Genomic DNA, 27,826 nt, shown 5'->3' with positions numbered 1-27,826 from the left:
ATCCCTATGGCTACTTTTGCTGATAGACTAAGTATGGTTCTATGAGTGTTATTCAGCAAGTGTTCAATCATTTTTTAACATGAACACTCAAGTTTGGGTTCCTCAAGGGGAGGATGAAACACTTTGACTGTATTTCCACCATAGCAAAATGCTGTCACTCCCAACCAGTCTGAGGTAGAGCAAGAAAACCCCAAATGCAGTCATAAATGTCTGAGCTTAATGAGTGACGATAGTATTGAATGTTGAAAAATGGTGTTGATTTTGGTGGCATGACTACTTTAACATAAGATAAATGTACAAAACAGTGATGTGTCCTCTTTGAAATACTGCAGATTCCTCACTGAAGTCTTGATACCCATAGTGAAGACAGAATTCCAGTTACTTTACGTTTACCACCTTGTTGGTCCTTTTCTACAGCGGTTTCAGCAAGAGAGGACACGGTGTATGATAGAGGTAAAATATAGCTCTTGTCCTGGCTTTTATAGTCTAATTCAGCCTGGTCTTTGAAACTCAAAAGCAGGGGGAAATCTTTGAAATTAAAGCCCCAGTCCTGCAATCATAGGTGCTGACTTTTGGTTTTGCCAGTGGGTACCCCATCCTGGCTCCGCTCCCTACCCCAAGGCTCTGCCGTCACTCTGCCCCACTCCACCTCTTCCTGTCCTCGCTCTGCCCCCTCCCCTTAAGTCTTCTCCCCTGAGCATCTCCTGCCCACTGCTCACTCCTTTCTGCTCCCTCCCTCTCACACACACCCGTGAAGGCGAGGTGTGTGTGTTTGGGGGGGGTCAGTCTCCCCCGAAAACTGGCAATTTTCAGCATATTTATACACTTCTTTCATATTCTGTAATGGAATGTGTGTCTATCATTGGCATCTTAATGTAATCATTATTAAAATAGTAATATATCATTACATTATCATGAATTACAGTATAGTAAAGTCATTACACTCAGCTACAAGCTGTCTTCACTAACATCCCAGTTTAAAGACATTATGTTCACTCTGGGCTTCACACCTCCTTAGGGCCTGTTTGGGAGCTGAGGCCACTGATGGCTGTGGGAAGAAGGTGGATGGGAGGGACAAGCAGTGGAGAGTCTTTCTCCTCTCCCTTCCTTTCGTTCTCCCTGCCCCTTTCCCTTTCTCTTGTTTCTTCTCTAAGTCCTTGCTCCCCTTCCTGATGTTTCCCACTTCTTGCTTCCCACCCATGTCCCTTTTCCCATCTCTCTCCGCTCCCCACCTCCTGGTGGCTGTCTAGTGCCTGCTCCCACCGCCATCCTTGGGTGGGAAGATTGCGTCGTGGTAAATGCACAGGCCTCGGGCTCAGGTGTTCTGGGTTTGATTCTCTGCTCTGCCACAGATTTCCTGATTAGCCTTGGGAAAGTCACTTCATCTCTGTGTGCCCTAGATCCCACCTGCCAAATGGGGCTAATGCTGACCCTGCCTCCTAGGCTAAATTCATTCATGGCTGTGTGATGATGGGGGAAATGGAGATACCAGTGTGGGTAGCTTTGGGCTGAATTCCTCCACAGCCGGAGAGTGACAGCCAGCTCCACAGGGGGGACGGGAGAGAGAGAAGCTCAGGCCAGCTCCGCACAGAGTGGGGTTGGGGCTTCAGCCCTGCAGCTTCTGCCACTATGGTGGCTGGGGCTCCCGAGCCGGGGACTTCCGCCCCACATCTTCTGCCAGGGTTCAGGGCTTCTCCTCCCCTCCCTTCCCCCCACGACTCCTGGCGGGGTCCGGGGATTCTCCTCTCCTCCCCGCCTGCCCCCCAGCACAGCTCTTGCCGGGGTCCAGACCTTCTCCCCCGAGAGTGCGGCTCCTGATGGGGTCCAGGGCTTCTCCTCCCCCTAATCTACCACTGCAACCAGCCCTAGCCTAGCTGGGCTCCCTTGGGTCACCTGATGCCTGCTGTGGCCAGAGTCGAGCCTGGCTGGCAGGGAGCAACCATACACGTGGCCATTAGCCCAAGAGGTGTGGGGCAGCCCTAGGTGAGCAGGGGCTGGCTGTGCTGCTGCTGATAGCCCAGCACTCCCGCCCACGCCTAACCCTTAGGCTTTTTTTCTTTTGTGAGACTCACTCAGCCCCTGCCAGAGCAGAGAGGTGGGAAACAACTGATCTGAGCCGGCCCGCCAAACAGCTGATCGCAGCTGCGCGCAGGCTGCCCATAGGAAACAGCTCATCTGCTGAGGCGCCCGCAAAACCGTTGATCTCTGGCTGCCAACAGCTGGTCATCCCAGTGGGTGCTGAGCACCCCCTATTTTTTTTCCAGGGGTGCTCCAGCCCCGGAGCACCCACGGAGTTGGCGCCTATGCCTGCAGTGAGCTCTGCGTGAACAGAACCCTGTGCTTTCATGGCGCTCGCTACTTGAAGGGAGCTAACCCACCAGTTTATTGAAAATGTATTACTTTTTAGTATAGAATGAACTTTGCATTTAAAGAAATTAAACATCAGGGTCAAATATATACACACATTTTATCACTGTTGCAGTGTATGCATAATAAATTATAGACAGGACTGGTTGCGCTAGTTAAGCCTTTAGTTAAGGTTGCCCAAAGCTCTCCATTATAAGTAAGGCCCTACCAAATTCATGGTCCATTTTGATCAATTTCACGGTCATAGGATTTTAAAAATCATAAATTTCATGATTTCAGCTATTTCAATCTGAAATTTCACAATGTTGTAATGGTAGGTGTCCTGACCCAAAAAGGAGCTGTTGGGGGGGGGGGTCGCAGAGTTATTGTAGCGGGGATTGTGGTTCTGCTACTCTTACTTCTGCGCAGGTGCTGGCAGGGCACTGCCTTCAGAGCTGGGCACCTGGAGAGCGGTGGCTGCTGGCTGGGAGCCCAGCTCTGAAGGCAGAGTCACCGCCAATAGCAGCACAGAAGGAAGGATGGCATGTTATGGTGTTGCCACCCTTACCTCTAGGCTGCTGCGTGCAGAGCTGGGTCCTCAATCAGCAGCCACCACTCTCCAGGAGCCCAGCTCTGAAGGCAGTAGCGCAGAAGTAAGGGTGGCATGGTATGGTATTGCCACCCTTACTTCTGTGCTGCATCGGTGGGGCGCTGCCTTCAGAGCTGGGTGTCTGGCAAACAGCCGCCACTCTGCAGCTGCCCAGCTCTGAAGGCAGCGCAGAAGTAAGGGTGGCAATACCATGACCCCCCTAAAATAACCTTGACCCCCCTTAACTTCCTTTTGGGTTAGGACCCCCAATTTGAGAAACGCTGGTCTCCCCTGTGAAATCTGTATAGTAGAGGTTAAAAGCACACAGAAGACCAGATTTCCCAGAGGGAGACCGGATTTCACGGTCCATGATGCGTTTTTTGTGGCCATGAATTTGGTAGGGACCTAATTATAAGACCCTTTTACAGGTGCGTACAACTTTGCCAAACTTCAGCCATTGAAGTTGAAATTTTTGATGCTGGGTATCTGCCTCAGGTTGAATATTTTTTGTAAAGTTTTCATTAAAATGCTTCCACTGTTTCTGAGCACGTACCCATGATTTTTAAAAAAAATGTATAAATCTTGCAATTGTTTCATTACTTACATGTTTTGGAGTAAATGCTTGAAATTTGGCAGGGGAGTCACCTAAGCGTCATGGATGCATCTTGCCAACCATGTGAAATTTCCCCAAATTTGGCCAAGGTATAAGCCCCTGTAAAGTTCCAGCTTTGACATGCTAAGTAGAGACTTATTAGCGTGTAGCAGCTAAATTCTCTGAAGATTCTCAGTGCTCCCCTTGGTGTACCTCAGTACACCAGCAGCATGGAGGATGAGGAAGATCTATCCTGACTGGATTGCAGGAAGGGTAGGGCAGAGAGAGAGGGAATTGCAGGACCCAGAGGATGGGAGGACAGCAGAAGGGGGTAGGAGCCAGGGGTTGGCGACAGGAGATGGTGGGGTGAATAGCAGCAATGGGGAAGGAGGAGAAAAGAGAGAGGGGGGAGTATACAGACACAAACTGGGGAATGTATAGGAACAGAGGTGGGCCAAACAGCCTGGGGGCACGGGGGAGAGAGGTCTTTAACTACTAGAGAATACTCCTCTCCAGAATTTGGAATTAACTGAGGAATCCTGAGTCTTTACTTTCCTCTGTTGTCAGGAAATAGTATGTATCTTATCTCCCTCTACTGCAGGGATGGACAAACTTTTTGGCCCGAGAGCCACACCGGCGTTGCGAAACTGTATGGAGGGCCGGGTAGGGAAGGCTGTGCCTCCCCAAACAGCCTGGCCCCTGCCCTCTATCTGCCCCCTCCCCCTCAGAACCTCCAACCCATCCAACGCCCCCTTCTCCTTGTCCCCTGACCGCCTCCTCCTGGGACCCCCGCCCCTAACCAACCTCCTGGGACCCCACCCCGCATCCAACCCCCCGCTCCCTGTCCCCTGACTGCCCTGACCCCTATCCACACTCCTGACCCTGACAGTCCTCCCGGGACTCCCACGCCTATCCAACTCACCCTGCTCCCTGTCCCCTGACTGCCCACGGTACCCTCTGCCCCTTATCAAACCCCCACTCTCCCCACCCCCTTACCATGCTGCTCAGAGCAGCAGGAGCTCATGCAGGAGCTCGCAGCCCCGCCGCCAGTGCTGCCTGACAGGAGCGGCACACCATAGCGCTGGCGGTACAGTGAGCTGAGGCTGTGGGGGAGGGGAGATAGCAGGGGAGGGGCCGGGGACTAGCCTCCTGGGCCGGGAGCGCAGGGGCCGGGCAGGACGGTTCTGCGGGACGTAGTTTGCCCACCTCTGCTCCAGTGGCTGGTCTACATAGAGGCTAGCAACTGACTATGGCTACCAGTTACTCTGTTATCTCAACTGGTAGAGGTCTGTGCTGTGGATCTTAAGATCAAAACCCTGCTGATGATCTAAGTTGGGGGTCAGTATGACTCCACAGAAGGCAACTTCTGGGGTTTTTTGTTTTGTTTTTCAGTTGTCTTTTTTAAAAGACGGAGGGGTTTTTTTTAATGTAATTTCTTATGTTAAAAGAACATTAGGGCTACATGCCCGCAAGGGGGGCAAATTTCCTATCTTAACATGACATTTAGGAGTTCTTGACTATGCAACTTTAATATTCTTTTAATGTTTTTGGATGTAATGTGTGAACATATGATGGAATAGGTGTATATATAGTGTAGCTAAGTAATCATGTAACCTTGTTATTGTATATTTATGACCTTGCTCCTTATTTCTCCCGTTTCTTTGTCACTGTCACCTATTACCTTATGCTGACTCTTGGGTTTAATTTTATTTCTTTAGACTTACAAAACGACAAAAAATGCATATTCTGTGCTTCAGGCATCCCTTAACCCGTCTTTAAATAATAACACATATCACAACAGAAAGACAACACTGCAACAAATTCCATCATACGCCAGCACTAATTTGCTAAACCCTACGGCAAAAAGATTGAAGAATAAAAAAGAGGAAAAATAAACTATTCAGGGCAGGAGGGAGCATCTTTTTATACATTTCTATAAAGTGCAAAGCACGCTTCTGAGTGCTGTATAGTGTAAACAGACACTAAATATTGCCTCCAGTGGCTTCTTTCTTCCCTCAGGAAGAAAATAGATTTTATTTATACCTGTATTCCACATGCAGAGCAAGAGTATAATGCTCTTCTAGAAAAGTAAAGGGAAAAAACTTAAGAATTTCTTAGTCACTTTAGTCCACTGACCACCTCGTTACTTCTCCATAAAATTCACTCTCCTCCAGCAAATCACATAAGCACACGCTTAAAGTCTGTTTCAGTCAATGAGACTTAAGTTTGTGCTTAGAACTTTGCTGAAGAGGAATAGTTTGCTGACTCTGGACATAGTAAAAATCTGATTAAAAGCATTGGGTATCAAACTACATGAATAAAACTACCATAATTCAGATTTTTAGGACGGTTATTAAATTATTGTAATTTCCAAAGTGAGGCACCGTGGGGCTAGTTAGGCTACATGTATGCTATGAGCTAGGAGGTGATTCCCTTGCTCATGTACACATACTTATGCTAGCTCTCATCAAACCAGTACGAGCACAAATAGCAGTGCAGCTGGGGTACCGCAGGTAGGGCAGCGTAGGCTCAGCTGAGCCGGGCCTCATACAAACCCACCTGAAACTGGTTGGTATGTGTTCGGCACAACCGCGCCTCTGCTGCCGCTGCCTGTACTGCCATGGCCACGATGCTGGGTGTACTCGTGCTAGCTCAATGAGCGCCTGCGTGAGCATATGTACATGAGCAGGGGAATCACACTGCCGGGTCATAGTGTAGACATAACCTTAGAGTTGTCGGTCTTCTTTCACAAGAAGCCAGATGTTTACCGGGAAGTTCAGATAAGTAGAAGATGCAAATAATAAATGTTTCTCCTTCACAAAAGAATAAACTTAAAAATATAGCATGTAAATCCAGACAGCAATGTTTTAAACTTTTTATTTTCATTTCATGAAAACAGATTGGGGTGGCGTTTTATGAAATGCTTCTGGATGTGGACCAATGCAGTACACATCTGAACTACATGGATCCCATATGTGATTTCTTGTATCATATGAAGTACATGTTTACTGGGGACAGCGTGAAAGATCAAGTAAGTTAACAATATACCTTGAAGCTAAAAGCAAGGTTACATTTAATATAACAATTTGTACCAGGATCTTTTTGTGTATGATCTTAAATGTAAAAGGATCACAAATCCCTTCACAGTTGATCAGTCTGTCCATTCCCAATCAATTACTGGTATAGTTTTTCATCGTTAAAAGCTGTAGGTCAGATTTTGAGACAAATTTCAGACCACAGGGAAATTGTGACTAGAGTTTGATTTTCTTTATGAGATGGCAATAGGAGTGCTGCTATATAAACGTCATAAGCATTTATGTTTAGATTTTTGTGCTGTTTCAATCCACACCTTCTGAGTTTTACTTTGAGCTTTGGGTTCAAATTAAATAACCAAATTCCATCTGGTTTTGTTGCAAAAGCATAAATCATCCCATGTTCACCAAAAGGATTCCTGAACTTTAATTAATCTTTTACTGAAACCTGATGCAGGTTTCTATTTTGTAACAAAGTGTAAAGTCCAGATAAGTGTTATGTTTCCTGAATGCATTTTGCATGGCTTTGGTTGAGTCCTAGATCGAGGAGGTTTTGGGATGAGAACTGACGAGATTCAGGGATTCATTTAGGTAGCACTTAAGATAAATCTGTCTTGCCGTATTGTTCTAGGGTTCATTCCTCTCTTGCATTAAAAATGTGTCAAATTACTTTGTGTTTTGATAATGCTTTGTCCACGTTTGTGGGTACGTCTAAATGACAGCTGGGAACATACTTCCCAGTGTAGGAAGACGGATGCGCTAACAGTGTAGCCAAGGGAGCACAAGTTGCTGCTCAAGTGAGTTGCCTGAGCACAAACCTGACCAGCTCCCCTGGGAATGTACTTTAGTGGCTAGCCCAAGCCGCTGCCCTTGCTATCTCCCAGCTATATTGCTGTGTTTAGCGCACTAGCTAGAGAAGAGCTAGTGCATGTCTGTTTCCCTGCACTGGGAAGCATGCTCCCAGCTGCAGTGTCGATGTATCCTGAAGGGTCTTTTTTTGTTTCGTGTTTTATAGGTAGAGAAAATTATTTGCAATTTAAGACCGTCTTTGAAACTCCGTCTACGTTTCATAACACATATCAGCAAAATGGAACCAGCTGCTATTCCTCAGCAATCCATCAACAGCGGGTCTCCAGCACCACAGCCTAGCCAAGTGCCTGTTAATGTTGCTTAGCCCGTAACACAACCGAGCAGGACATCATACTGGTGTCTATGTGAAGACTCTTTTCTATTGATCCAGATGAAACACTCTTTGGTCTGAACTTGGTGACATTGTGTAACAAAGGAAGAGAATTATCTCCAGCCTGCTGCTTCATTTTGATTTGTGTGGTGAATCAGTTTGTGCATCATCTGCACTCCATTCTTCCTGTCTATTTGTATCAGAGACTAGATAAGGTATCTGTTGAACTGATCAAAGGTATGTTGCAAACAGTGGCATTTATGGATGTATGATAAGATGACTATTTTGTAAAGCAGCTCCATATCCCTCTTCAAGCCATCTTAGTTTTCCTTATTTCTGTCTGTCTATATTAGCTTTTTTCAGAGGTATCTAGCATGGTGGTATGTAAACACCTAGTTTTCTTTTAAATGAAAATGTTGAACCTAAATGTCAGCCAGATCCTCTCTTCAAACCCTGGGGTCGAATATTAATTCATGGACTAAACATAAAGATGGACACTTCAATTGTAATTCACCAGTACTGTCTACTTAATCACTGGGGGACAGATACTGATGTCCTCCCTCATCTTGAGCACTGCCTTTTTGAAGTCAGTGGGACTACCCATGTAATAAGGTACCATCCGACATGAGTAGAGGCGGCACAGTCAGCTCTTGCGTGCACAAATCCCTTTTACTTTACCTCCTGCTCATGAAGAGGTGGGGGATGGGGGTGGATTAATGTTCTTGATTTTTGATCATATGAACAAGTTTAGTCCCACAGAGAGGGTGCTTAACTACATGCTTAAGTTCCAGTGGCATAAGTCAACAGGACTTGCATATCAGATTAAAGTTAAGGATGTGTTTAAATGCTTTCTTCAATTGGGGAGTTAGGGCTTGTCTGTACATACCGCACTGCAGGGGCGCAGCTGCAGGAGAGCATCTTCTGTCGGCGTAGAATCCACCTCCATGAGAGGTGGTAGTTATGTCAACAGGAGAAGCTGCTCCCCCCTCCTCCCCCCCGCGTTGACAGCGCTGTATATGCTGCGGGTTAGGTTGGTACGACTACTTTGCTCAGCGGGGTGGATTTTTCACACCATTGAGCAATGTAGTTACACCAATGTAAATTTGTAATGTAGACCTGGCCTCAGTCTCTTTAAAGACTGTGGATGACTCTTGTAAAGTAGGGAACTTACTGATGTCTTCATTAAAGTAAATAGATGAGCAGTGGCTTTGATCTAGCATGAACTAACAGGCTGCTAGATTATTAGCCAAAGACAATCGGAAATGGAACCGTGTTTAAAATCTGTGTATTCAATTAAGATTTGCTGGTTGATTTTTATTTTTTTTCTCCCCTAGTTGGGAAATGGTGTAATTTTTATTAGTCAGTCATGGTTGGATTTTTATCACATCTAAGCTTTATTTTAGGTTTGTATAATCCACTACTTTAATTCCTCAAATTTTATTTGTGTATGTGTACTCTCAGTTGTTTACTAGGTATGACTCAATAACAAAAGTGAAAATAGTCTCAATTAAGATTTGTAAAATATTGATCGTATTTGACATTTTTAAAGACTTTTTTTAATTAAAAAAACCCCTTGAAGTTTATGGTAATACCATTTGCCATCTTACGTCTTATTGTTTATTTGCCATGCTCTTCAGTTTAAAAATAGGGGTTGATTAGATCATCGAAGTCTCTGTGTCCTCCATCTTCAGTTCTACAATAATACCATCTCAGACGATGGTCTCAACAGAACTCACACGTTTAGTAAGGTTAGGCCTCATCAGCACCTCCTGCTAAAAGCCCTGGTGCTATAAAAAATAGCGTTGATTCAGTAGAAAGAATTCTTCATATCAGTCTGCATAGTCTACACCTAGTATAGAGTTAGAAGGCACTGTGTTGTCAAGATGCTATCTTTTAAATCATACATACCCCCTGGGATTCTAACAAGTGGTCCAGTGTGAATAATTATGAACTGCCTTATCTATATTCATCTTACGGTTTGCATAAGGTATGCAACTTCACAGGCAGTTTAGGACAGGAAGAGTAGGACTTCTGCATGCCGTTTAAAAAGCCGTCTTGTTCCATTCCAAAGTTGAGTTAAGTGATTCTTGTTTCTCCCAGACTGGATTTGGTAACACACTGCACCTAGGTGCCCTCCAGAAATCCAGTACACATCTTGGAAGTTTAGTCTGCTTCTCCAGAAGCCTCTCCAAAGGTTATTTTGGGGCAGAGCCAAAGGGTCAGTTGATAGGGTTGGGACACAGAAGGGCTGAGGTCTGTTCCCAGGTCTGCTATATCACTTTGGTCAAATCACTCACCTCTCTGTATTTCAATTTACTTCTCTGTAAAACTGAGGTAATACTTGCTCACCTTTCTAAACAGGTTTAAAATGTATGAATGAAAAATGCAGTGTAAGTATCAAGCTTGATTATTGGTGTGTGCGTGCCCTCTGACCAAACAATAGCAACTTACTCTGTGCACGCACACGACAGAATAGTCCTATACTATGTAGAAATAATTCTTGGGATTGGCCTGGGACTACAGTGTACATCTGCAGTTCTTTGTAGCACCTGTTTACTTGGTCTTGCGTGGAGAGTAACAGAGAATTTGGCCTCCTGCCTTTAGGAGCAAATGTTTAGAGCTATTGGTAACCCGAAAACCTGTGAGGTTTTTCTCACCTTTTAAAATTGGAGCCTGAAATCTTTTGTTTCTTCACTGAGCAAGCTGCAACAATGTAAATTAGGCCTCTCCATCCATCTAGGGTCTACCTGTGTATATAAATGGGTTCAGTAGCTCAGTGTCTAAGCTCCTTCTGTTCCTGGCCTATGCAGAGATGATAAAATGTGAAATTGGGCTGAGGCCATCAAAAGATAATGTTTGGCCACTACCAGCCTGGGTTTGAACCTGTGACCTAAAGCTGAAAGGCTCTCTGTCCCATTAACAGTCTCCTGAGTCATTCTGTCTTTAGCTAGGTGGTAGAATTACTATCCAATGGGTTTAAGTATTTTTTAAATACATAAACGTGTTGGGATAAAGTCTCCTTTTGATGTGTGTGCAAAGCTCATTAGCAGGCTTCCGAGGTTGTCGCTCTAGACCAGTGGTTCTCAACTGATTACACATTGTGGGCCACAGGGGCCAGTTGGCAGGGCAGCGGCAGCCCTGACCCTGTCCCTCGCTGCGCGGGCCACCCAACTGCCCGCCCTGGACCCCACGGGGCTGACTGGCTACCCTGGACCTCAGCACATGGCCCTGGGCCCTGCTGCCCACCCCGGACACCTTTTGAACCACGCCAAGGGAACAACTCTACACGTTCATTCTCCACACATTTCACTTCTTCACCGTTGTGCCCGCCACGATACCAAGTGGCAGGACCTTCTACCACCTGTAGAGGGTGAGGAACCCCAGTGGATCAGTCAATATTGCACCCTATTCCCATGGCCTGTCTGGGATGTTGGTTGGTGGCTCCTCACTAGAGCCGTGAGCACGGGCGTGTACCTGGCGCACTTCACCCCCATCCCCGATGCCTGCCCCTTTTGGTATGTGAGGGTGACCCTGGCGCATGTCTATCTAGAACATGCTAGGTTGCAGCCCCTATTCCGGCTCCTCCAAGACCTCCTGGAGAGGTTCTGGCTGCACTTCTCCCCACACCTTTTCAAATACGCACACCCTGTCCATGGCCCCACGAAGTCACGAGACGTCCTAGTCAACCTCCTCCTGGCCGTGTTGAATTGTTCCCTTGGCATGGTTTGAAAGCGAACTGGCAAGCTCCAAAGTGGCCATATATACAATACCAGGAGGAGGATGCTGGACGGAGAGGTGCGCTGTGACTGTGGCGCCTATTTCCATTCCTCCTTTGTCTCACATATCTGGGTGGCATCTGCTGGCTCCCTAGACAGCTTTGAGGAGTCGTGGAGCTATCTACGGTTCTCTGCTCGGTGTCTCCATCTGGATCCCTAGTTTTGAACCTATGACCCCAACTCCCTGCCCTGTTCTTCCTTAGTTGTCCCTCGTCTTCAGTTGGATCCCGGGTCCAATGGCTCCTCCTGCAAGGCTGGGGGAGGGGCCTTTAGATGTGGCCTGGCTTCTGCCCGCCTGCCTCCTGGGATTTCAATAAGGCCCTGGAGCTCGCAGGACCAGCTGGTTCCCTGGACCCTGCCAGTCCAGCCAGCAGCCCCTGACCCCGCGGGACCGGTCGGCTGCCCCGGAGCACGCGGGGCGGGCTGGCTGCCCTGGACCTGGACCCCAGAGCACGTGGGGCTGGGTAACTGCTCTGGACCCAGACTCTGCTGGAGCCCCTGACCCCACGGGCCTGCTAGCAGCCCCAACCCTGGATTCCCACCATGCAGGGCACGCCAGAAGCCCCGATCCTGTCCCCGCCACCCTAGGCATGCAGGTGGGCCTTTAACACGCATCTGAGCTGGGCTGCAGCTGTGTGTTAATTCCGTGGGCTGCGGGTTGAGAATTGCTGCCCTAGACAGTTGTAATAAGGTACCTGACCAACAGAAACAGATACCAGCATTGTTTGATGTGAAAGTCCTTTAATCTCTTATCTTAATCATCAGTGGTCTAAAAAGAAATGATTGTTTGCCTAATATTGCCTACGTTGGACTGAATATTTTTGGTTAGAAGTTGCGCTTTTTTGCTCATGCTTTAAATTACTATCACAGCAAGCCTAGTTTGGGTACAATTTCAGTCCTACATGTGGGTAGCTGATTGTAGATTTTAAAACGGAAGGTGAGACCCTCAGCTGCCAAGACAATGGCAACATGGGTTAATGTTTGTGGCAAACACAGCAGGTGTGAATAATCAGATTTGTGGGAGGCGATAGAAGGGCCTGATGCGTAAGCATTGAGAGATTGTTCTCTGTGTAGGAGGCAGCATGGAGAATGCAGAGGCATGCACATGGTTGACTATTTTTAACTATCTGGTATTTTCACGGTGACCATATGTCCTGGTTTGGCCAGGACAGTCCCTTTTTTAAGCCCTGTCCCAGCTGTCCTGACATTTTTGGCAAAAGTGGGCAAGTGTCCTGTTTGCTCTTGCCAACTTGATCAATTCGCAAGAGCAAATGGGACAAATGCCCACTTCTGTCAAAGAAGTGAGGTGCAGAGGAATGTGCAGGGGAGTGGGCGAGCGGCGACGCCAGCCCCGTGTGGAGGTGGGGAAGCAGGGGTCAGGTGAGCAGTGGTGGTAGGGGGGGCCCGGGCTACCCCAGGCAGTATTCTGTTTTCCCTTAGGGAAATATGGTCACCCTAGGTATTTTTGTATATAATGTATTTGATCAAAGAAAACTCATCTAGTAAGACTTGAACAACTGTCTGTAATGCCAAAGTCATCTGACTTAACTGAGATCAGTCTCTGAAAGAAGTTCAATTTAGTTATTAGCCACCAGAGGGAGCTTACATGGTGCATTCCCGTTCCATGGTTTCATAGAGCCATAAATTCTGAGGCCAGAAGAGACCACTGTGATCCTCTATTCTGACCGCTTGTAGAACACAGGCAATAGAACTTCCCCAAAATAATGCCTAGAGCACATCTGTATATTAGTCTGTCTGCAAAATTTCAATATAATGTTAATTAATATTTCATTTATAATGAAACCTACATACCCATTATAAAACTATTTCCCAAATCCAGTTATTTGGTATTTTAAAATGTAAATTTCTTTTTAATTTGTAAGATAACATGTTGGATGTGTTGACTCAAGTTTTAGTAATGCAGAAGGTGAGCTAAAGTAATGTTACTTACTACATAGGGGGTTGTTTTTTAAGGAGTATCTAGTACTAACAGTTTGAAATCTCTTCCAGAAAACTTAGTTTAGTGCACAAGAAAAATGTCCACTTTCTTTTTAACGAACCAAGAACTTTATAGAGAGTAACGAAAACAAGGTAAGTAAATAGAGGTAATAATGTGATTTACTGCATAATGGTGGTAATAAATTATTTGACTTGACTTTTAGAATTTGTTATAAAGTAGAAAACAGCATGAGCAAATCTGACACTTTTTACTTCACCAGCCTCCATTAGCATGAGTGACAATTACTGTCTCATTAGTGTCTGAGCTTCAACGAAAAGCTTATTTTTGTGCTTGAGGTTACCAAAGTCATTCAGTAAGCAACAGTCATTAACAAAATATTATACTTTAGGACTGAAAAACTTCTTGGAACATAACTGTATATGTTCAGATGGATTTTTGTGGCTGGGGTATACGGTAACTGGAACTATGAGAACCTTCACGTGCTTTACCAAAACAGGACAAGATAATTGAAACAGCTGTCTTGACCGTTGTGTTAACTTCTTCTTGTGTCTTCCCACGAGCTGGATTGATCTCCATTATATCTACTACCGATAGCAACCCTGCAATAACAAATGACAATTCTACTGAGAAAAATTTCAATTGATACATAATTTTCTTTTCAGGTCAAGAAATTCAAAACTCACTACCACAGAGTTCCAAAGCAGGATGTATTTTTCCCCTTTGGGATTTTGTCTTTGTTCTTTATCAACATTAACAAAGGCTCGTATAAGAAGACAACCAGTAGTGTGCCTTTTCCCAGTGTAGGATGCAGATATTTAGAGTCAGATATTCTACTGTGCTCATCTTTGCTGGACACCACAACAAGGAGCTGATATCAGAGAGCTAATTCTGACTCTAATCCTCAGCCTCAAGCATCATTGGGGGGCTACTCTAATTTGAACCAGGTAGCTTTGTCCCCAAGGGTTCATACACTACCTGAGGCATAGCCAAAGTGCAGAATGTTCTGGATACTCCCCCCTCCCTGCCCAGGACCCATTCAGTCCCACCCCCAATATGTCATCTGAGCCAAAGGGTGTAAAGAAGAAGTCATAGGAGCCAGCTGCATCAGCTCTATGCCTGTTGGGGCTCCCATACTACAAAGTTGCATGTAATTTCTAACCTTCTTTGTGTCCGTTTTTTTACATTTTATCGAACGCCTGCGTTCCAATGAATTGACAAAGCACTTCACAAATTAAATGCTACTAAAAGACAGGTAGCTGTGGTGGTAGCTATGCAGAGACCAGAGTGCTACCCAGTAGGTACAGCATGGAAAATTTAGTCTCTGGACATCAGTAAATCCCTATTCATGCAAAATGTGCTATGAGAGCAGACAGGACCTCAGTTAAAGGTCTTTCCCGAAAGCCCTTCACAGAGAGTAAGCTATATGGTAGTTTATCTCTCTGAAGGAAGGATGAGGAGATGTTGAGGAAATTTGAACCTTTGGTTCCAGAACATCTAGGTCTGCAAAACCTGCTATTTAAGTCGCTACTCTGTCCCCTCCAATTTTAATTTTCATGAGCTCCACTCTTCAGCAATACTTTTGTTTTCTTTTCCTACACTAAGAGGGAGTGATACTTTCTCTGCTTTGATTAAATTTTCAATCCTAATGCTGTTTTAATCTGTAGGCAAAGAGGTGAGGTGATATTACCAGATGTGAGTACACTGGTTTGAGATCATGTGGATTCACTATTTAGAATGCCATGGGCAAAGTATTCCTGAAAGTGTAGATTTGAATGGGCCCTTAGAATATGTGTTAACTACTTATGCTAAACTGTTTGATCTCGTATTTAGCTGTAGTACTTCTCCCAGACCTGAAAAAGAGCTCTGTGTCGCTTGACAGCTTGTATCTCTCACCAACTGAAGTTGGTCCAATAAACAATATTACTCACCCACCTTGTTACGCTAATATCCTGGGACTGACACCGCTACAACAACATTGTGCCTTCCCTATTGTCTTTTTGCCTTCATTTTGGACTGGAATTCCAAGAGGTGGTGATAGTGTACATTGCAAAGCAGTCAAGGGCTGTAAACACTGAATGACTTTCCTCTGGCAATACAATGGGTATGCTAAAGAAGGTGGCAAGCTGCAAGAAACCAGTTTTTCCAGTCTGGACTTTGGTGAGTTGTAACCAAAAAATGGATCACCTAAGCGAGGGCCTTGATCACCTGACGGGGAGACCAGGAGGGTCACATGTCAGAGGGGGCTTGAAGTTATAAATGGACATGACCTGTTCTTAGCAGCTGCCTCTCAGTGACCAGGACAAGAATACAAGACTGAGCAGGAGAAAGGAAGGACTTGGGACACTAAAAGGAGTGACCAAAACCCAAAGGGGCTCCGCCTGGTGAGGACAAAGGAGGGTGAGATATGTTTGTGAAGGCTTTGTTACTTTTGCATGCATCTTAAGTCTCTTATGCTTGCTGAGTGAAGTGTCGGGGGAAGGGTATGTTAAGTTATTGGTGAGACTTGGGGGTGGTAGTTCAGCATTGGTCTTAAGCCTACTGCATTTGGATGATGGGGTCCCACTTACAAAAAGGGGTACCATTCAGGGAGTCTGAAAACTGGAAGAGATCCTGAGAATCCTGTTTCTCAGACTCAGTGGGCTTAATAGCATGCACGATCCAGTACTTGAATTTCAAACATAGGAGTCTAGTGAGTATTCAGCAGTGGGCGCTCTGCCAGATCTGTATCACTACCTATTCCAAGTAAAGCATGGCAAATGGGATTCTTTTTCTTTTCCTTTTCTTTCTCCTACTCAAGAGCCACAAGCTATTGTAGTTTTAATGACAGGTATGGCTGAGGGTTTGTCTACACTTACCAGAGGATTGAAGCTGCAGTGATCGATGCAGTGGCAGTCGATTTATCAGGTCTAGTGAAGACCCGCTAAATCGGACCCGCTAAATTGACTGCCGATTGCTCTCCCATCGACTTCTGTACTCCATCGGATCGAGAAGAGTAAGGGTAGTTGATGGGAGAGTGTCTCCTGTCGACGTCGCGTAGTGTGGATCCATTCACATAACTCATATTGCGTAGCTTAGATCAACTTTTCCCTTTAGTGTAGACAAGGCCTTAGGCAATGCTCACCTAGTTTTAACTGTAGACTAAGAACTAAATTGGGCTTTACTCTGGACATCCACAGCTAAACTGTGAGCTCATCAGCCTTCATCCTACATTATTACTATGAAGGAGAGTATTCTTGCAGTACTGAATATCACATTCTCTTATTTGATTTGTGAATTCCTCTTATATTAAAGCAGTGAAAAAATCCAATATGTACCTCAAAGTTAGAAAATCCCTCAGCATAACACTTCAAATGCTGAAGGTAGACATTATAAATGTTAAATCTAAAACTATATTAAGAATTTTCAGATGTTTATTGTACCTGTTCTATAAAGTTCTTCTGCTATATAGATACCCTCCCTCAAAGTCACTCCTCCAGGAACTGGGGTCCCTGTAGCTGATGCCAGAGAGGGATCCAAGCCATCAACATCAAAACTTAAGTGAATTGGTCTCTTCTTACTTTATTGGTGGAAAGCAAGAGAATAAAATTAAACACATATGTTCAGAAAAGCTGTAAAGTGGTCCTATGAAAATGTTCTTCACGAACAATGAAAAAAACTTAAGCCCCCTGATTCAGACTTCTTGTGTCCCACTTAGAAAACGTTTGTGCCACATAACAAAGTTATGGAATGACATTCTGCCTTGGACGGCATCACAGTTAAGCAAGGAACAGATTGTAAATTGGCTCCATGTTTTTCATGGAAGTCACGGATTTCGTGACCTCTGTGACTTCTGCAGCAGCCAATGCTGGAGCAGTCTCGAGCCCCACCCAGACCCCCAGCAGCAGCAGTTTGGGTGTGGGGAGTCTCAGCGTTGGGGGTTGAGGTGCGTGGAGGTGCTTACCTCGGGGGATGCTCCCCAGAAGGGCAACAGCAACTCCTATCCTTCAGCTCCTAGCTCCACGTGCTGTCTCCACCCGCAGGCACCACCCCAACAGCTCCCATTGGCCACAGTTCCCAGCCAATGGGAGCTGCAGAACCAGGGCTTGGGGCAGAGCGGAGGCAGCACATGGAGCTGGGGGGTCACCACTTCCCAGAAGCTGGGTAGGGATCCTGCCCCAGCCCCACCAAACCTCCCCCGCCCCCCCAGCCTCCATGGTGCCCCCTGGACTACAACTTCCTTCCCCCCGAGCACCATGGCACCCCCTGGGCTGCAACTCCCTGCCCCACCAGCACCTGTGGTGCCCTCCTGAGCAGGCCACCCTCCTCCCCCCCCACAAGTTTTAGTCAGGGGTATATAGTAAATGTCATGGACAGGTCATGGGCCGTGAAGTTTTGTTTACTGCCCATGACCTGTCCATGACTTTTACTAAAAGTACCCATGACTAAAACCTAGCCTTATTTATAAAGCATCTAGTATGTACATTAGGGCTGTAAAACTAGAGATGGGGGAGACCAATAGGGTCTTCTAATCTATCCTGCTAACAGTAAAGGAATGTTCCCTAGAATATATTCACTAGAGTAAAATGAACAAACTTGAGCTAAATTGATGATGCTGTCACCATTTCCCGATGTGAGACTGTTCTAGTCTTACAATCTCCTTGGGACAAAGCTTTCCCTGAATTCCGCCTAAAGTTGTGCTGTTTTTTTTTTTAATTTCATCCTATCACTCCTTCCTGTTACTACTACCCTCTTTTACTACCCCCCATAAGACTGTAGCCCCCAGGATGGAGAGTTCCAACGGTAGCAGCAGGTGGGGGAAGCCCTAGCAGCCTAGCTCTGTTTGATCTGTGGGTGGGAGGAAGAACCTAGAGCCAGTATGGAGGCACTTATTATTACTTGTGTTCCCGTAGCACCTAGGAGCCCCAGTCATGAACCAGAATCCCATAGTGGTAGGCATTGTACAAACACAGAACAAAAAGAGTCCCTGCCATAAAGTACATGGCATGAAGTCACTAGAGGCCTCTGAAATTACCCAGGGGCCTAGAACAGTGCCTGATGACTTCCTTTGTAGTCATCCAGTGCCAAAGAGAGACTTGGACACAGTTGTGAGCAGCCAGTGGGGCTGATTTGAGTATTCACATCAAACTTTAAATTACACCAATTTAAATACCATTAAAATAAACCCTCTGTGTTTTAAATGTACGTCATGCAGGGGAGTTTTGAAGTGATCTTTGACAATATGATCAACAATACTTAGTGGGTCTTCTGTAACTGTCAAGGCACAAATTTTGTTTCTCTGATCTTTGTGTTCAGATTGACAGTACATAAATTGGGCTTGATTTATATGCATGAGTATTTGGCAAAATGTGCCGTGTTCTCTTAGATCTGTTGAACTTTAACACAACCACATAGTCCTATTACATATAGAGGAGCTCTTCTCCCACTGTCCTAGAACAATTTTGCTGTACTGTCCTGGCAGGTATCTATTCAGCATCCCTGGAGTGCGCCAGTGACTGACTGGGATCTCAAAATTCTGGGGTGATTTACCTGATCATTTTTGTGCATGGGTTGCAGTGTAATTTTTATTCTGTTTAAAAAAAAATGAAATAGTTTCTTTACTTACTTGGCCAGCAAATAATTAAGTGTTTCTTCCATCACCTTCCCAATCCCAAGTTGATCTATTTCAGTCATCGAATAGTATTTAATACCCACAGATTTCAGAATACAGCTGAAAGAGACATGGCAGACACATTAACGGCTTATGAATGCAACTAAAAGTACATTGTTTTTTCAGCATTTTGTAAATATACTGACATCTGAAATGTTTATCTTCCATCAGAGAACAAATAGTACAAATATTAAGTAAATTTTACATTTTAATTCTGCTTACAAATTATCAACCAGATGAATGAATTATAAAGGCAAGAGTGGGGGGTAAAGTATTCTGCTTATATTCAAGTGCTTAATTTTTGAACTTGGGTATCTGAGCACATATATAGGCACCTAATCTATATTGGTTATATTTGAAACATGTATTTAGTTAATATGAACTTGGATGCCTTAAGTCACCATTTAGATGCCTACAAATCAATATTTAAGTTCTTAAATTTGGATTTAAAATGTATGTATTTATTATACACATGCTGGTTTAGGCAAACAGGGGAAGGATAGGGAGCAATAGCTGGACAGGCAGGAGCAGTTGATCAAAGATATTTTTTGATTGAAGAAGCAGATGATTGAAGATGAAAGAACCAGATGGGTGGGTGAGGATAAGAGAAGAGGCAAAGAAGAGCAGGGAAAGCTAAGAGATGATGTAGAGAGGTTGGATTGGGTATTAGAGGACAAGGAGGAGACAGACCTGTGAGTCAGACTGGGGTGAAAAAGATGAAATGTACAGAGTAGGGGATGGGCAGGAAGGTGAGAGTTCTTGCTGGATTGCATCTTTTCTCTTTGAAGAAATTGGAGAGACTCCTCAGCACAGGAGAGGAGCAAGCAGCTGGTTTGAGGAGAGAGCCAAAGGTAGAGAAGAGGTGTTGATGGCTGTGGGTGCAGGCTTCATTCAGTCAGCAAAAAGGGGTTGAGCAGTTTGGGAGGAAGTTTTTGCTGTCACTGGATTTTCCCCCCATGTTTCACTCATGAACATGAGTGGAGAAAGCAGATATGAGAGGAGGGGAGGGAAATCACTTCTGGTGAATGTAGCATGACCTTTATCCCTTGTTGCAGATTAAGCCCCATTACTTCTTGTCCGACCTTCAGTAGACAGGGAGACCAATAGATCACCATCCTCTTTATAACAGTCATTAACGTATTTGAAGACTGTTATCAAATCCCCCCTCAGTCTTCTTTTCTCAAAGACTAAACAAACACATTTTATTTTTAACATTTCCTTGGAGGCCAGGTTTTCTAACACTTTTCTCATTTCTGTTGCTTTCCTCTGGACACACCCTGATTTAGCCTCATCTTTCCTAAAGTGTGGTGCCCAGAATTGGACACAGTACTCCAGCTGAGGGTTCACCAGGGCCAGGTAGAGCGGGACAATTACCTCCTGTGTTTTACATACAACACTCTGTTAATATACCCCAGAATATTAGACTTTTTCCACAACTGCATCACATTATTGGCTCATATTCAAATTGTGATCCACTATATCCTCCCTCCCCCCCCATCCCCCAGTTCTTTTCTGCAGTATTACTGCCTAGCCAGTTACTTCCAAATCACATCACATTAAGCCTCACACTGGTCAAGGAGGCACCTACTCTGCAGTCTGCAACAACACCACACATCATAGAATCATAGAATATCAGGGTTGGAAGGGACCCCAGAAGGTCATCTAGTCCAACCCCCTGCTCAAAGCAGGACCAATTCCCAGTTAAATCATCCCAGCCAGGGCTTTTCCACAACTTTTCCACATCCATTTAGGCAAGGGAAATGTGGCATTTGAGCACTACTGAGAGAGGAACTAGACTCACTGTTCAGCAGTGTCCACATCTCTTAGTCCAATATACACAATGTCTTCAGCAGACAGGCACGGGGTTATCCACGAGAATCCTGGAACATCAGGCATCTCAGAGGATCAAAAGAGGTTTTATTTTTACTAGGTTATCCCCATAACAACCAGCCTCCTCCTCAAAGGGGGAGGGTGAAGAATAAGACTTGACTTCTTAAAAAGCCCAAAATGTGAGTGTAGAAAGGTTGGATGGATTGAGAGCAGGCTGAATTTCAAACCTTGCCCCCAAATCAGAGCCATAGGACACTGGGTCCTTGGAGATCCTCCTTTACCATGGCTCCCGACCAGTGGCAGAGCTTTGAAGCCCCTTGCTAACCCCAAGGGTTCAGGGCAGGGACTACCAGACTTCTTGCCCACAGGAGCCATGGGTGATCCATGGGGAAAAAGGGGTCCCAATATGAGGAAATAGGTGGGCAGGTTCCCTTGCTAATTCTAAATGTTACAATAGTAATAAGGGGGAGAAGAGGATGAGCAAAAACCCACATCTGTTTAGGATGAGTTTCCAAGATAGTTGCAATGTAAAGAGGTGATGGCAATTGTATTACCTTGTCCTTCAATTCCTTTAGAAGGAAAGCCACTGGCTGCCCATGCATGTTCCCAGATGATGATGTCAATGGAGTGTTAATATCAGCATGGGCATCAACCCAAATTACAGCAAGATCTGGGTGAATCTTTGCATGGCCAGATATGCTTCCAATTGCCAAGCTGAATAGACAGAGAGTTGTGTGTAAACACAGGCATTACATGGCACAGCACACAAGATATTTTCCTTCTCACAGCACCATGCTAAACTTATTTGTAAAAGTATTTGTTGTTGGAAAACATTCTCTGACGTTGAAAATCTGCAGCCCACTGTGCAGCCAAGGAAGGCTCATCATGCGCTGGGAATGCTATATTTCTTCTGTGTGGGGAGAAGCCAGGAAGAGGAAGGCTGGAAAAGGAAAGGGTGTGGCTGGCTTCCTGTGTACTATGGAGTTGAGCTCGGGGGTCAACACTCTCTCAGACACACAGGGCAAAATTCTTGAACATTGGCAGGAACATGGCTAGCGAGTTCACATACTACAGAGATGCCCTGGTCCAGAATGGTCATTTGGGCTCTGATCCAGCAAAGCACTCAAGCATGTGTAGAACATGAGTTGTCCCCTTCACTCTGCTGGGTATACTCAAGTGCTTAAAGAGGCACAATTTGAATAGTCCCAATGAAGTGAATGAGACTCTTTGTTGTTGAGACCTGGCCTGAAGTAATTAACATCTGTGTGGAGACCTCATTCTTTGGAATATAGGATTAGGGAGGTAAATGAATCGTCAGGCTGAAAACAGGACATTTGTGCTAAATAAGATAAGTAGATAGGTCAGTAGGCTAAAAAGACAATGAGTGAGTTAGCTAAAATGAGAGGTAGAACACCCAGGGAACTATTTACTATGAACTAGATAACAAGGGACAAAGTAAATTAGGAATGTAGAGAATGAGGGAAAGAGAAAGTCTAAAATGGACAGCATGTGGATAGAACATGTGGTACTGGGATCGGTTCCTACAGATTAACCAATCTGATCCTAAAGTGAGTGATGCAGCGTCCAGTAAATGTAATGCCATGTGTGAATGTGTACAAAGAGAAATAGTTTCTGTATAACTTTGGAGCTGTGATGTTCCCTGATCAACTCAGCGTAGCATTGCTGTATGCCAAATTACGATACCTGAGTGACGAAATCTGGAGTCGAACTGAGTTCTTGGGAAGCTGAATGAAGAGATCTCCAAGGGAATCCCAACACCATTTACATTCTTTAAAGCTATGCTCATGCTTGAGTGCTTTGCTGGATCGGTGCTTTGGTGAACAGCCACGTTAACTACCCACCCCTCCCTTACTGGAACTATTTGCACTGTGTAAAATTATGCACTTGCATAAGTGTTTATAGGATCAGGACCCAAATCTACATAAAACTCCAAGGCTGATTATCTCTTCTACCAATCTTTTTAAAGGGATGTTGGCATGGGAAAAGGCTTTTGATCAGATTTAACTGATAACTGCTAGTATTGAAACTGAACTGAAAGAACTTAGCTAAAAATGAACTGGCTTTTCATTTGGGTAGTCTGTGCAGCTCTGAAAGCCATTCATGCTTTTATACAGACAAGTATAACAAAGGACCTGTGATCACCGCCAACTACCAAACAGGTTCTTCCACTCTTCTTCGCTTCTGCCACAACGCTGGCTAGCTTCTCATTTGCGCTCCCAACACTTCTAGGATTTTTTGCATTATGACATGGTCTGTCATTGGGAATGTCATCAAACTGCAAGGCTCCATAATCTTTAACATCACACCCTGGGGTTAGCACAGTGGAAAAAAGTTAAAGGTCACAAGGAAGTACATTTTTCATTTAAAATTTCCTGTTCAAAACAATTGAACATTATTGTGTAGCAGGTAATACGGAGTAAATCACATGTCATTTGCAAAACTATTTTATGCTTAGGTGTATTTATTGTTTGCAGCTTAATCTATAACTCTGCTTTTCTTCTTTAGCTCCTTATTGAGCAGTTCCTAACCCAACTCACCCATTTGCCTCGGTTACCATTCTGAAAATCCGGAGGCTGGAGCTTATGCTGCTATTACTAGCATGGCTTCCAGAGGTATGTGTAGGAGAGCAAACTTTCACCCCCCAGAATAGCTAAGAGATGGTCAGCAAGGGCAGGTGTGGAAGGAACTAGCTGCTAGCTTAGAGGGAAAGGAGCTCTTGGGGGACAGGGATTGGTGTTTTGTTCTGTGGTTGTACAGCACCTAGCTCAATGGAGTCCTGGTTCTCCTAGGTGCTGCAGTAATACCAATAATAATAATAATTCGTAATGGTGCAGTGGTTACAGTGTTGTCCTAGATTTGCTCCTGTGTCAATTCCCTGCTCTGCTGCAGGCTGCCTGTGTAACCTTAGGCAAGTGACTTTGTTGGTCTGTGCCTGAGTTCCCCTGCTGAAAAATGGGGCTAATAGCACTTCTCTACCTCCCACGTGCTGTGAGCATAAATACATCCAAGACTGTAGAGCACTCGGATACTATGGCAATGGGGGCTATATAAGTACCAAGTAGGCAGCAGTGTACAAGTACAAGGCAGCGCTCTGTCAGATGGGGAGGCAGCAGTTAATTCAACACCAAATAAAGGTTGGGTTCTGCTACTTCTGCAAGGCTTCAGCAGAGTTCTAAGCCTCCCAAGCACCATCGGGGCTGTGACCTAGGCAGCTTCCCTCTGCTCCAGAAAAGTTTGAAGAACATCTCTCCAGTGGTTTTGAGCTTGGAGGAGTGGGGATGGGAAACATATTTTCAGCTTAAGCCCGCTTTTTTAATTCACACACATTTGAAAGGCCAGCCTTCGAAAAATATAAAGTTTCACAGTAAGTGATTGGGGGGGAAATCTACCTTTGGACATACGAAGTGAGTATCTGCTAAGATGACATCATCAGAAATCTAAAATAAGTACATGCTTTTTGCTGGCCAAGAGGAGGGGCAGGGTAGAATTGGGGCTTCTGGGTCAATTTGCATGAAGAAGGTAAGAGTCTCAAAACACTTAAGAAATCCTCTCGGGTGACAAAAAATTGTGAGCACAAAACTTGTACAGCTTCTGTGATTTTTAGGTACTTTGCAATTTTCTGCAAATTTTCAAACATAGTGTTTTGGTTTTATTTAAACATTTGTCATTTTTTTTCATTGAAGATGCCAGAGCATTGCTTGCGTACTTGTTGGTGTGTTTATAAAGGATAATGTTAATTGTATTTAAATTTGTGTTTTCCATTTGAAAAATACCTTGGGCTGTTAGTTTATCAATCAGGCCAGCTTCCTTCACCACTGCCGGCCCGTCTTCCACTCCTTCCCGTGCCTATTAATAAGAAATATAATAAGTCAGGCAGATCAAGTACCTGAGTAATTACGTAAGAGAAAAACCTGTTTTGGAGCAGAATTTACATTAAACACTACATTATGTGCAAATGTGCTGCTCTAAAATAATTTGATTGGAAGAAAAACAAGTATATCACCTCGTCTGTTCTGATGTAAGTGCAGGAGGCAAAAATCTATTCAGGAAAGAAATGTGGATCCCTATCCTGTAAGCTGATCCATGTTGAAATGAATCAGGCTCTGCATGGGTCCACCCACACAGACCCAGTTGCAGGATCGGGGCTGTAGTTGAAATAGGGCACAGAAAATAAATTGCTGTAATAGATCCATGGGTGCACATAACTGCACCTTAAGGGAGCCCAGATACTTGAAAACTAGTTTACAAGCATCAAGCAGAATCTATTTCGAAAGAAGAAAATAATTGCCCTGTATTCTAATTTTTCAGGTAATGGTAATTTTCAGCCATTCTCTGTGTTTAAACAGTTCTATCAGCTAACAAAATTGATCTCTTTTTCATATCCAACCTGGCCTAGGAATTCTCAAGCATGACTTCTGGTCATTTCAAACAACTGAAAGCAAAAATCATTGTCGTCTTGTATACGTTTTGTTCGATATGAAATTACTGAAAGCTTCTATCTAAGGATTTGTCTTCATCCCCCACTACATCGGCACTGCTGTGATCGATGCAGCAGCGTTGATTTAGTGGGTCTGATGAGGATGCGATAAGTTGACAGGTGAGCGCCCTCCCATCGACATAATTATTCCACTTGAACAAGAGGCAGAAGTTATGTCAATGGGAGAGCGTGTCCCACCAACATAGCATGGTGTAGACACCGTGTTAAGTGGATGTAAGTTACATCACTCTTTCTTTACACCCCTAAGCAACATAACTTACATTGACGTAAGTGGCAGTATAGACAAGGCGTTAGTTACATGCAAGGAAAAGAACAGTTCTGGATGTAGGGAATGTTAACAATACAGAAACAAACGTTCACTACAGGTTCACCAGAGCATTTTTATCCTTTGTAAGGGTAACGGTTTCTTCTATTGCCTATTAAAGAAAATGATCATGTCCTTTTCAAAGTATCATTTAAAATAATTATTAGCCAGCTCTGAGACTGAAACTGAACTCATTGTGCCATAGAGAGCAGCTGCTGTATTGCGCCCAGTCCATCTGCCTGATACATGTGTAGCTCACACTGACGTTAATGGGAGGTGAGTTGTTTTAAAGGTAAACTGGCTCCTCTTCATATCTATAGATAAAGGTTTGTCAGAGGCCGACTGCTTGGGAAACGTGGCGGCTGGACCGGAGGAGGGACACAGCAGCCTTTGAAGTTTCTCTCCTGGTTCCTCTGAAGTAACCCAGCTTCAGAGGGGAGAATTACATTTCTAGCCAAGCAACAGCACAGAGCTGTGGCTGGGCTATTTTACAGTCTGACTTTTAATTAAAAAGTTGAAATGGGAACTGGCTGACTGGTCCCAAAGTAGTGCTGTAAGTACAAGCTACATTTTAAAGCAGCCCAGCTGTCTTTGAAGTGCACAGCACAGCTGCATGAGGGAGGAGAGACTGCTGGAGGCCTCAAAGGCACAAAACAGCCAGTTTTAAATAGCTCCCGTGTGCCTGGATTCAGCAATGTCCTTTCTGCAGCACTTCGCTGATAACACCACTCCGTTCTTTATTATAGAAATAAGCGAGAAGTTTGACACTCCAGATTCAGGGCACCATTATGCAAGGCTCCACTCATGTTTATGAGCTCTGCTTATCGGAGCTATCCCTTTGAATTCAATGAAACCATGTGTGTGAATGAGAATTACTTGTATGAGCAAGACTTGCAGGACTCAGTTGTTTGCAGTGGAAAATGAGAACGGAACATGCCAGCTAGGATACGAATCATTGTCAGAAGACACCTGGATTCAAGGGAGAAGTCCAGGTAACCTTAATAAAATATATTATTTTAGTTACAGTAGCACCTACAAGCCTCAGCTAAGATTAGTTACTTATATTGTCCACATTACTGCAGTATCTGAGCACCTCACAATCTTTAATGGGCTTATTGTCACAACACCCTGTGAGGAGAAGTGCTATTACCTCCATTTTACAGAGGGGGGTCTGAGAGTCCAAGTGATTTCCCCAAGGTCACACAGTTAGTGGGTGGTGGAGCTGGGGCTTGAACCCAGGATTCCCAAATCCTAGGTTAATGCCCTAATCACACTGGTGCGTCCTTCTATTAGTTGTACGTATATATAGTAAGAGACAGTCTTTGCCCTGAAGAGTTTACAATCTAAATAGATCAAAAAGTGGGAGAAAAGAAGTACTGTCATGTTACAGACAGGGAACTGAGGTTCAGAAAGATTAAATGACTTGCTCAAGGTTACTTAGGAAGTCTGTGGCAGAGCATGACCTGAACCCACGTCTCCTGAGTACCAGTCCAGTGCCAGAAACACAAAACAAAGTCTCCATCGTTTATTCCTCTCTATGTTCTTATCTTTCTACTACAAACTATTTCACAGTGGAAAGAGAAGCTTTATCTAACACTAAAATGAGTTTTTGAAACAAACACATTTAAAATGAAAGAGCTATATTCTAATACCAATAAATTATGTCATAAGAGAAACAGCCATGCTGAATCAGACCAGAGTTCCATCTACTCCCATATTCTGTCTCCATCAATGTCTGGTACCACCTAACTGGGCTAGAAGAGAAATGTAATTTTTCCCCTTTGAAGGTGGAAGAAACCCTAAAATAGGCAAATATGAAATAACTTGCCCCCATAGAGTAAGTTTCTTTTTAAACGCATCAGTTAGTGGCTTCACTTATGCTCAGAAACAAGAGGGTGTATATAACTTGCAAATGTTGAATCTTATCTGATTTTCAAAGGGGTGGAGCACGCACTGGCCCCGTTGCAGTGTAACACTTTGATATTCACACTTGCAAATGTTCGGAATTTCATTCTCAATGTTGCTTAACAGATTCCACTCCACACACACTT

The 27,826-nt window shown here is 44.5% G+C and overlaps 2 protein-coding genes across 6 annotated transcripts in view; one reads left to right on the top strand and one right to left on the bottom strand.

Annotated features, from left to right (window-relative positions):
• The window catches only part of MED23 (mediator complex subunit 23), a 54,631-nt gene extending 45,295 nt beyond the window's left edge, over positions 1 to 9,336 (top strand). For 3 of the 5 annotated variants that reach the window (XM_073337325.2, XM_073337324.2, XM_073337326.2), the window contains 3 exons: positions 333 to 453; positions 6,427 to 6,558; positions 7,575 to 9,336. In XM_073337325.2, the coding sequence (XP_073193426.1) occupies positions 333 to 453; positions 6,427 to 6,558; positions 7,575 to 7,733 (412 nt within the window). In that variant the 3' untranslated portion in view covers positions 7,734 to 9,336. Of the gene's footprint in view, positions 1 to 332; positions 454 to 6,426; positions 6,559 to 7,574 lie in introns of those variants that run through there. The other 2 variants (XM_073337327.2, XM_073337328.2) reach the window with 2 other exon arrangements.
• Positions 9,337 to 13,898: 4,562 nt separating this feature from the next.
• ARG1 (arginase 1) overlaps positions 13,899 to 27,826 on the bottom strand; it is a 122,202-nt gene continuing 108,274 nt past the window's right edge. The window contains exons 3-9 of the mRNA XM_078851968.1: positions 24,747 to 24,819; positions 23,106 to 23,280; positions 21,507 to 21,666; positions 20,924 to 21,018; positions 19,078 to 19,182; positions 16,895 to 17,031; positions 13,899 to 14,074 (exon numbers count right to left, since the gene is read on the bottom strand). Coding sequence (XP_078708094.1) covers positions 13,899 to 14,074; positions 16,895 to 17,031; positions 19,078 to 19,182; positions 20,924 to 21,018; positions 21,507 to 21,666; positions 23,106 to 23,280; positions 24,747 to 24,819 — 921 coding nt within the window. The remainder of the gene's footprint in view (positions 14,075 to 16,894; positions 17,032 to 19,077; positions 19,183 to 20,923; positions 21,019 to 21,506; positions 21,667 to 23,105; positions 23,281 to 24,746; positions 24,820 to 27,826) is intronic.

Source organism: Lepidochelys kempii, chromosome 3, assembly GCF_965140285.1.
Source record: "Lepidochelys kempii isolate rLepKem1 chromosome 3, rLepKem1.hap1, whole genome shotgun sequence".
NCBI classification, from domain to species: Eukaryota; Metazoa; Chordata; order Testudines; family Cheloniidae; genus Lepidochelys; species Lepidochelys kempii.
Note: the sequence above shows the minus strand (reverse complement) of the source record. Positions and strands in the feature narration are given on the sequence as shown.